The sequence below is a fragment of the Trichechus manatus genome, unplaced genomic scaffold (assembly GCF_000243295.1).
Source record: "Trichechus manatus latirostris isolate Lorelei unplaced genomic scaffold, TriManLat1.0 scaffold00019, whole genome shotgun sequence".
Lineage (NCBI taxonomy): Eukaryota > Metazoa > Chordata > Mammalia > Sirenia > Trichechidae > Trichechus > Trichechus manatus.
In genome coordinates, this window is record NW_004443955.1 from 17,913,957 (window position 1) to 17,923,579 (window position 9,623).

Here is a 9,623-nt window from a genome sequence, read left to right on the forward strand (position 1 = left end):
CGGCACTTTCCCGCAGCCGCTGCCAACTCCAGGCCCCCGTGCCCGCAGCCGACCGGATGCAAAGCCAGCCGTCTCCGCGAGCCCAGCCCCGGACGGCGCCCGCTCACTTCGCGCCCCGACCCGTCGCGGCCCGGGCCGGGCGAACGGTGAAAGGCCGAGGCAGGGCGACCGCGAGCCGAGCGAGCCGAGCGAACAGGCTAGAATCCCCCGGCTCAATCTTCCCCCAGGTCTGTTTTAAAGTGGCGAGAAGCAGCGATCGCCCCCTCTCTCTTTCTCTCCTAGGACTATTGTTGCAATTCGCGTCTTACTGGGTTCTCTCACACCCCCGAGAGCCAAGAGGAGCGGGTTGGGAAAAGAAATAAAGCGAGCTCAGATCACATGGAAAAAAAAAAAAAAAAACCCAGCAAGGAAAAAGAGACACTTAAAGGGAAAGAGTCGCCATGTTTAGCAGCTTTTTTTAAAGATCTCGTCAATTTCACACAGAACGCACTCGCTGGGTCCCAGCCCTCGTCTTTTGTCCAATTCAATCTCAGCAAAGATCTTTTGTTCTAACTCAGCATGAAAAGAAAAACTTTCTTTAAACGCAATAAACTTAAACCGAACTCAAGACTCTAAACAGATCCTCCTCCGGCCACTCTAAATATATACAAGGGGTTTTGTTTTAACCGTTTGAAAAATGTTGGGTCCTAGTTTTCTGCCTCGCAGACCCCCACGCTCATTGCTGAAACTTACAGGCAGTGAGATTTCCAACGTCTAGCACATGCTTAAAGCATAATAAAACAGGGACTGTCTTTTGCTTTGAAAATCATAAATTATAATTTAATGCCAATAATAATTTACAACAAATGGCTGTTTACAATAAACTAACACAAAACAAACAAGGAAAAGGGCCTGTGTTTTACTTATTAGAGAAACTTCACACACTCACATGGATACCACTTGCAAGAGGGGAAAATAACAACCGACAAAACCTCGATCTAAAGGTCAGCAATATTCTGGCGTAAGAACATATTCATATTTATGTATGTATATATCTACAGAAAGAAGCTGAGGGCAAAATGGAAAACTGCTCAAATGCACAAATCAGACAGATTCTTCGGATCTACATATATTGACTAGAACTGAGTATCGAAGTTTAATAGTTTGCAAAACGATCCCTTTTCTTTCACCTCTCTCATTCCCCTCCCTTTTTAAATGAAACCACAACCCGGTGAGGTATGGGGAGGGGGCTGGAAAGGCTCAGTAAGAAAAAAATTGCAAATCTCCCACACATTGAGCTTCCTCCAAACCAGGAAAAGAGAAAGAGGGGGGAAAAAGGACTCTGAAACAATATAGTTACTACTTCCATATCAGCACACCCTGCAAAGTTTCCCTTTCCTTCTCTCTTTTTTCTTTCCTTCTTTCTCATAATTTGGCTTCTAAGGACAAAGGATCCCAAGAGCAGTACAGATTGTATCTATACAATCTGAAACGTCAAAATGTCGAAGTGTTTTTATGTACAGAACTCCAATGGAAAAGATTCCCTTGACCTGTGGTCATGCTCTTACAGACCGAAGGTAAAGGGGGGAGGGGAGAGGCAGACCAACTGCAAGTTATCATCTATACATGAAAAACAGACCCTTCAGTGCTATAAGCTATATCACTGGATTTGAAATTCTCTCAACAACCACGCTAGATGAGAACCACAGAGTATTTTAAAAATCACACCTAATTAAGGAAAAACTCATTGCAAACAACTGCTCTCTATTTACAATGCTTTGATTAGCTTGCTTGAACGATTTTCTGCGTAACTGTCAGAAATGTACAAAAGAGTATTTTTTTTCTGATCATAAAATAGATACTGATCTCAAGATTTCTAATACTTTTCACAATACCTTCCCTAAGCAGGCACTTAAGTGTGACAAATATAAGGGCCTTTTTTTTTTCTGGAAAATCCATTTTTAATTAAAAGAAGGATTAGGTGAATGGGGTGGTTTACTATATCAGTATGGCACTTCCTAAACCATAGATAAACCATTAACTTTACCTCCCCCCCGCCACACACACCCAAATTAAACAGGCAAATACACTAGTCCACCTTTGAACAAACTGAGGGGAGTAATTAAAGGGAGCCCCCCGCCAGCTCAGCGAGAAGTTCAGGGGCTCTTCTCCCTGGACAGACAGTGAGTGGGGACAGCCAAACAGGTTTCAGATATCAAATAATATTTTAATTTCTGAATACTTTCAATTTTCCTTGGAATATAACACACAAAGACTCGACCAAACAGTTCAGTTATTATAACTTTTACAGTATACAGAAATGTTGCACTTTAAAAAAAAAAAAACCTTCAGTTTTTTTAAAAACACAAACTGTAAACTCTAAGATACTGAATCAATCACGTTACCTATAAGTGCCAACAGTGTTATTTTGTCATGCTGATTTCAATGGTATTTTTTTTTTAAAAAGGGAAAATATCAACAATTATAATACAAAGGGTTTGCAAATATACAAACAGATAGAGGATGTTCATAACAATTCAAGAACTAAGCGGGACCCAATTCAAATTACAAAAGTTCGCTTTTTATTCAAAACCTCAGCATGTGTCCTGGACACATTCCTTGGCTGCCAATAAATTCCACAGTTCATTCTCTTTCTTAAAATATTTTTAAAAAGCTAGGTTTGCTGTGGTGTCTTGGTGCGGGGGGCAGGGTAGGGGAAGTTAACTGGTGTACGTGGTTCCTCCAGTTTTCTAATCAGAGTGCTCAACTTCACCTAAAATTGTTGCTCACCACTTCTAAGTGCGTTTCCATCAGCTTTGAGTTGCCTTTTAAAGTTTTATGTCTTCCTATGATATTTTCATGGACTCAGTTTTAATTCTTGCAGAACATATATTTTAAGGATACACAGTTTTTAAGAAGCCAAGATTATATCAAAACTTATTATAGAACCACAGAATAAACTGGTTTGGAACCAGAAAAGTACAAAAAAGAACAGCTAGAAGTACATAGACACAGGACAATTAATAATTTGGAAAAAAAAAAAAAAAAGACTTACTTTCTCCATTCTGCTAATTTTCTCCCAATCTCCTTAAATGCACTTTTAGCAATATTTTTCAAAAATTTACCAAAAAAAGAAAAAGACTAATTTCCTTTTTATACAAAAATGATAAGTAGCAAGTTGTTCTGACCGACACAGGAGTTGTTTTTTTTTTTTTTAATGCATTTTGTAAAAGTTCATTTGACAGTCATTTTTTTTTTGGAAATTCACAGTCCATTAAATTCTTCCCCTCTCTTCTTTTAGCAAACTTGTAACATCCTTTTATATCCTTTCTTAACAGAAGGAATTTAAGCAAACAAACCAGTCTTTTGCCTTTTCTTTCTCTTTCACTCCCCCTTCTTATTTTGATTTATTTATTTATTGAATTGCCATATACGGCCAGTTAAAACTGCTGCCGGACAGTAACATATCCCGGATGAGGGTTTCTATGGGGGTTTTACCTACCAAACGGACGAAAAACAATTGCTCTATGACTGAGGAGGAGACCGTGCGGAGGGAAGGGAGGCGAAGCAAAAGCTTTCCGAATCGCGTTGGCTGGTTGGGGTACTGGCTCCTAACGTATTCTTCCAAAGCACACTGGGACTTTTCCTGCAAGCTTTCCACATGGGCTACATCAGAGAGACCACAGGCATCTGGAAGAAAGTTTAAAAAAAAAAGGAAAAAAAAAAAAAAGAAGAATTCAGTCATCAGCTTAAGAGGTTTGAAATGGGTCACATGAGGTGTGTGCACAGCGCTCTGTCAAACTGCTCCAACCGAAGTTCAAGCAAATGCCTCTGTAGTAGAAACTTGAGGGTGGGGGGTGGGGAGAAAGAGCCTGAGATGGTCCTGGACATTTATTTCAAAATAAAACACAGCTCAGAGCGCTGTAGGCTTTCACTGCCTGGTCCTCAGGCTGGGTCACTGAGAGGCCCAAGCAAAAGTGCATTAGGTAAATTTGGACCAAGTCAGTAAACAGACAGACAGACAAACCCAAAACTGCCAATGCTCCTCCCCCTCCTCCTCTGTAAATAATAGTTTGCCTTATAATTATATAGGGAGGGGGGAGGGAGCAAGAACCTGGCCCAGCCCGGAGTAATGGCGCCCACGACCCAGCCTCAGATTCTCCCCAAAGAGGGCGACTCATTTTTCTCCAGTCTTTGAAACTGATTTAAGTGGCCCTTTAAAACTGATCTTGTCAGTTTAGCCTATTGAAGGGCAGCCATGCAAACTGTGATCTCTCTGTTCATTTGAGCTGTTTCTGTTCCCCCCTTTTCTTCTCTCTCTTTTTCTCCCACCCCCCCTTCATTTTTTTTCTTAAACCAGGTCCCTCTAAGAAGCACCCCCTCCTTGTTATCTTCAGAAAAACACTTTTCTTTTTCTGATACGTGAAAATACAATAAGTGCCTTTGAAATGAGAGGCTTCTCCGCGGAGGCGGTGCAGGTTGTGACCTGACCTTTCGGGGCTCCCCAGACAAGACTGGGACGAACACATACATATTGTGAATCATTAAAACAGAGGTTTGAAAAGCGCCACCACCACCTCCACCACAAGGACCTGAACACACGTGTGTGTATCCAGGACTAGCTTAGGTGTCTTTGGTCAGGAATTTAAAAATCTGTTTGCGTAAGCCTCCTCTCTGCATGGGTACTGTGTGTCTCCCCCTGAATCAGATAACAGGAACCTTTATCTCTCTGTGAGACATCTGCATTCTCCACGCAGGCCTCCACGTTTTGCAAATAATAATAAACTAAACTGTTACGACAGTAGCAGGAATTGCTTTCCTTGAAAGACCAAGGGTAAGTCTAAGAGCTAACAATGATAACCAAGAAATTTCAGCGCTACCACAGCACCTGGAAGGGAAGGCCGGGTATCAGGTTGTGGGATGGGGTAAGGTTGGCTGTAGGGGAGGGGAGTATCCTGTCTGCACATCTGCATCAGGCAAATGCCGTACATATATGACAGGCCCTCAAGGAAAAAAATCCAGATCCAAGTCTCTGCGTACAGCTTTTCTGTCCAGATACTGCCTTCTAATTGATTACTCTAGGACTTCGAAAGGCAGAATCTGGGGTGGCTGTGGTGGGCGATTTTACACAAAAAGCAGCAATTTATAAAAGACAGCTTAGTTGAGGACTCAAAACCTGGAATAGATTCAGCTAATGACTTGGTTCCCTAGACCTCCTTGAAACAATGAGGCGGCGGCTATGTACCCCCTTTTTGTTTCCCACATAAATTACACATCTCTCCTAGCTTCCTGATTACAGGCTTAAAAAACTGCAGTGGGTGACTAGGTTCCAAGCCCTGCCAACATCCAAATGTTTGTCATTCTTAATCAGGAGCCCCTCTCCCCTCTCAGCCGTGACAAAGGGATCAGCTGACAATTTAGTACAAGACTGTGAAGGGGTGATTTCCACCCACCTGGGCTGTGCTGAACTCAGCCCAGGAGGCAGCCAAGAGGCTCAGGTGTGGCCTGAAGTGGGAAGCCAGACATCTCCAAAAATCATTTAGCCTCAACAATTAATTAATATCAGATGTATTACTCACACAGGTTAAACTACATGCAAACCCATTAGATTTCATAATGCAGTCAATTACGGTTTTATAACTCCAGCAACATTTATATCCAGCCTAAGTTGGCATACACTTTGGGGTGTTTGAAAAATGCCTTAAGTGTTTGCCTGGGCAAGGGAAGCAAGGGGCCAGAGTTTTCAACCCACTACAGCCATTCTGAAGAGTGTCCCTTGCAGACAGCCCCTGCCCCTCTCTTGGCACTCAGCATTATTTTAATAAGGATGCAACTTTGAAAATTGCTGCCCTCGGGTTGGATTGGCCTGCAGCTCCAACTCCCACTGAGTTAACAGGCATGCTTTCCCCCTGCAGGGGCAAACTTTCCCCTTCAGGGAAGATGCCAGGGCTGCTTCAATGCCCAGGAGCTTCTCCTGGAGGGCTAGCCAGGGTGCCAGAGAGAGCCAGAATGTAGAGATGCTTCAAGGCCCAGCTGGTCTAGAGGGCCTGGCCTAAGGGAGGGGAGCAGGAGAATGCAGCCCAGTCTTGCCATTGCAGGAGGGGAAGAAGCCCGGGAGGCTTCCTCAGGGCCCATTTGGGGAGGGGCGTCTGTGTCTGAAGCACCATCCCTGCAGTCTAGCCTTCCTCCCCTCTCCCCAGGACAGGCCTGGTGGGGCCCAGCAGCTGCACAAAGTTCTTACTCTAAGCTGCACTCGATAGTTTGGACTTGCAACGGGGAGGCTGGGCTGGCCCTGGGGACTCCCACATTCTCTGGGCCCTAAGTCAGGGCTAGGAGCCTTAGGCAGGTGGACCAGGGTCTGGCCTCTGGCTCTCGGAGAATGAGAGGGCAGGGCGCCTTCCTACCTGAGGTGAACAGGACTATGGCCTTGAGGCAGCTGTACTCGGCCGAGTCGACGTGCAGTGCCTTGAGCTTCTCCACTTGCTCTTGGAAGATCCGTATGTGGTCCATAAAGGCGACCACCCTGTCGGCGGACATGGGCGAGGCGTGCAGGCCAGCGGCGGCCAGGAGCGGGGCGACGTGGAGGGGCATGGAGCACTGTGCCGCGTTCAGGACGAACAGCTCGCTCCAGGTGAGGCGAAGCAGGGCCACCTGGTCGGTGATCTGCAGGTCGGGGAAGAAGGGGATGTTCCGGGCCCACTCGACGGCGCTGAAGAGCATCCGAGCGGCCAGTTCGCAAATGTTCTCGATGCCCATAATGTTGTTGGGCTGCATGCACTGGCTGCCGAAGCGCGACGTGGGATAGGGCTCGGCGCGCAGCAGCAGGGAAATATATCCGGACAGGTACGAGTGGCAGTTGAGGGGGTCCCCGTTGGTCAGCGCGAACTGCCCGTGAGTCGGCTGGGTGGGCGGCATCCTGCCCCTCTGCACCGCTATGGGGAGGAAAGGAGATACCCCACAGTTAATGACCAGTCTCGGCCTCCAGCTCCCCTGGCGGGGGTCTGCCCCCGCTCAACCCCACCTGCCCCAGGCCCCGCGCCGCGCATGGGCCAGGCGGGCCTTCCCGCTTACAAGCGCGCCTGGGTCACAGCCCTGAGAGTCGCCTGCTCCGCTCTGCTCCAACCGCCACCCAGGCAGGCTCTGGCGGCCGGAGCTGCACACTTGCCTCCGAGGCCCGCTCGGGGCTGGGCCGCTGAGGACCCGGAATTGGCCACTTTGCCTCGGGGTCCCCGGCGCTGTGGGCGGGATGTGGCACTCTGGGACATTTTTCTTCTTTGCTACTAAACAGCTGGTATTTCTTATTGATTGGAGGAGAGGGAGCAGGAGGGGCGAGTCTGGGGGGTTGAGTGAAAACGCTTTTGCAAAAGACACAAAGATTCACCCCAGACCGCCTGTGCCTACCCCGGCACGACTCCCCCCCAGCCCTGCAGCCTCAGTAGCAGCCCCAGACGGGCGGGGAACCCCCTGTGCGAGACGTGAAGAGAGCTGAGGTCTGGCGTCTGCCTAATCAATGTGCTTGGAGGAAGCGAGAGCGAGGAAGAGGGCGGAGAGAGAGAGGCCACCGAGGCGAGAGGAAGCCGAGGAGAGGCCGGGAGGAGGCGGCCAGGGTCGGCGGAACCCGGGCAGTCCCCGAGAGGGCCGGGGAGAGCCAGCGCGCCTCGGACTCGGGCTGTTATCTGACGCCGGACCGGGAGAGTGGCTCGCGCCGAAACACAAAGAAAGCCCGGCGATCGCTCGTCCCAGCCCGGAGCCCGCGCCCGGCGCCGAGCGCGCCATTGGCCGAGCCCGGCTCGCGGCGCTCCGCGAATTTCGATCACAAAGACCCAACTCGCGCGGAGCGAAAGCCGCGCCACCGCGGGCCCCTCGCCCACCCTTTCCCCACTCCCTATCGCGTCCTCTTCCTTTCAAAAGTGAAAGGAAAAAAGCAAATAAAGGTATTTTTTTAAGCAGAATGTTAATCCACTGAGGGTCACATGAGCGCTGCCCGGGCGGCAGCGTTAATACCGCGAAGTGCATAAAATTGCCATTTGTAATTTGAACCTCCTGTACAAAAGTACAATCTCAGGTTGTGGTTTTTTTTTTTTTTTTGAGAGGGTGGGGGCTGGGGAGAGGGGTGGGGAGGAGGGACATATGTTGGACATGCAAGAAAAACAAGCCAAGAGAAAGAGAGAGGTAAATCAGACTTAAAACAAAACCCCCAAACCCCAAACAAACACCACCACCCCATCCCTTGCAGAAAGGCGAACTCCACTGAACTCGTAATCAATGCAGGAAAATGAAAACAACCCAGGGAGAGGGAGAGAGAGAAGAGGAGGAAGAGAAACCAGTCGGCCAAAGCATGCAGATTTGGGGTTCTGGGTTCCAGGGCAGAATTCGCTTCTAGTAGAAACCCCTTTCGGCTGCAATACGAAGAGAAGAGCTTGGGAGTTCTGGTTCCTTACCCACAGCAGGCTAGCCAAACGCACCCAGGGCCCCAGGAACCCGGGCGAAGGGGGGAAGAAATAAGAGGCCGATACCTTCCCGTCTCATGCCCACTTTGAGGCACTTTTTGAGGCGGCAGTACTGACACTGGTTGCGGTGGTGCTGGTCGATGGGACAGTTCCGGTTGGCGCGGCACGTGTAGCTCAGGTTCCTCCGCACGCTGCGCTTGAAGAAGCTCTTGCAGCCCTCGCACGTGAACTGGCCGTAGTGCTTGCCGCTCGACTTGTCCCCGCACACCACGCACTCGATGTGCTGCTGCTGTTGCTGCTTGTCACCTCCCGGGCCACCAGGGCCACCCTGGCCACCCGCCGCCGTCTGGGCCGGCGTGCTAGCCGGGCCCCCTTGGCCGGGCGTCTGTGGCGTGTGCGGGGCGCCGGGCGGCGGGCCGGGCACTGGCGGCGCTTGCGAGGCCTGGCTGCCCTGGGAGCCGGGCACCTCGTCCTGGGGGTCGCGCCACGTGCTGACTACCATTGCCATATCTATGGGGGCCGCGTCCGGACTTCCTGCTCCCCTGGCTGCAGGCGGCGACGGGGCGGCGGCGGCTCCCGGGTCTCGGGCTCCGGCGCGCCGCCTTTTGTGTGTGCGAGGGTGCGAGAGGGCGCAGGAGGGCGCCCCGGGTGGCTCGGGGGCTGGTTGGTTGAGGTTGATTAGTTTTTCCTTTTTTGTTTTTGCTTTTGCAAAGTTTTGTCGATTGCTTGTCTGGCCCGATGTGTTTGTTTTGTTTGTTTCCCTCGGCTCAGCTTTGTTGGTTTCGGGGGGCTTTCCGCCGGGAGGGGAGGGGAAGGGGGCGAGGGAGAGCGAGTGGGAGCAGAGCGTGGAGAGAGAGAGGGAGGGGAGGGAGAGCTGCAAGTCGATTGTCTGGCTTCAAGACAGAAGTAGGAGGCAAAAAAAAAATCTCTCCAAAGCTCTCGCTTGCTTGCTCGCTCTCACTCTCTCCCTCCCTCTCTCGCTCTCAGAGCTGGTGTGCAGCCGAGGAGTTGGAGGAGGAGGAAAAGGAGGAGGAAGAGAAGGAGGAGAGGCGACTGTCCGGGGGCCAAGTCCAGGGCAGCCCACAGTCAGCCATTCAGGAAAGCCATCGAAATCAGGAGGACTAGGAGCGCGGAGGCGCCGGGCGCGGGCGCGCCCAGGAAGCCAGGCAGGCCGGGGCGGAGGCCGGCGGCCCG

At 50.1% G+C, this 9,623-nt stretch overlaps 1 protein-coding gene across 5 annotated transcripts in view; it reads right to left on the bottom strand.

Moving 5' to 3' along the window:
• Window positions 1–2,185: 2,185 nt before the first annotated feature.
• Window positions 2,186–9,623, bottom strand: part of NR2F2 (nuclear receptor subfamily 2 group F member 2) — a 12,958-nt gene continuing 5,520 nt past the window's right edge. Inside the window, exons 1-4 of one of the 5 annotated variants that reach the window (XM_004372660.1) lie at window positions 8,896–8,937; window positions 8,496–8,775; window positions 6,384–6,911; window positions 3,395–3,669 (exon numbers count right to left, since the gene is read on the bottom strand). In XM_004372660.1, the coding sequence (XP_004372717.1) occupies window positions 3,395–3,669; window positions 6,384–6,911; window positions 8,496–8,775; window positions 8,896–8,937 (1,125 nt within the window). The other 4 variants (XM_004372659.2, XM_004372663.2, XM_004372661.2 and 1 more) reach the window with 4 other exon arrangements.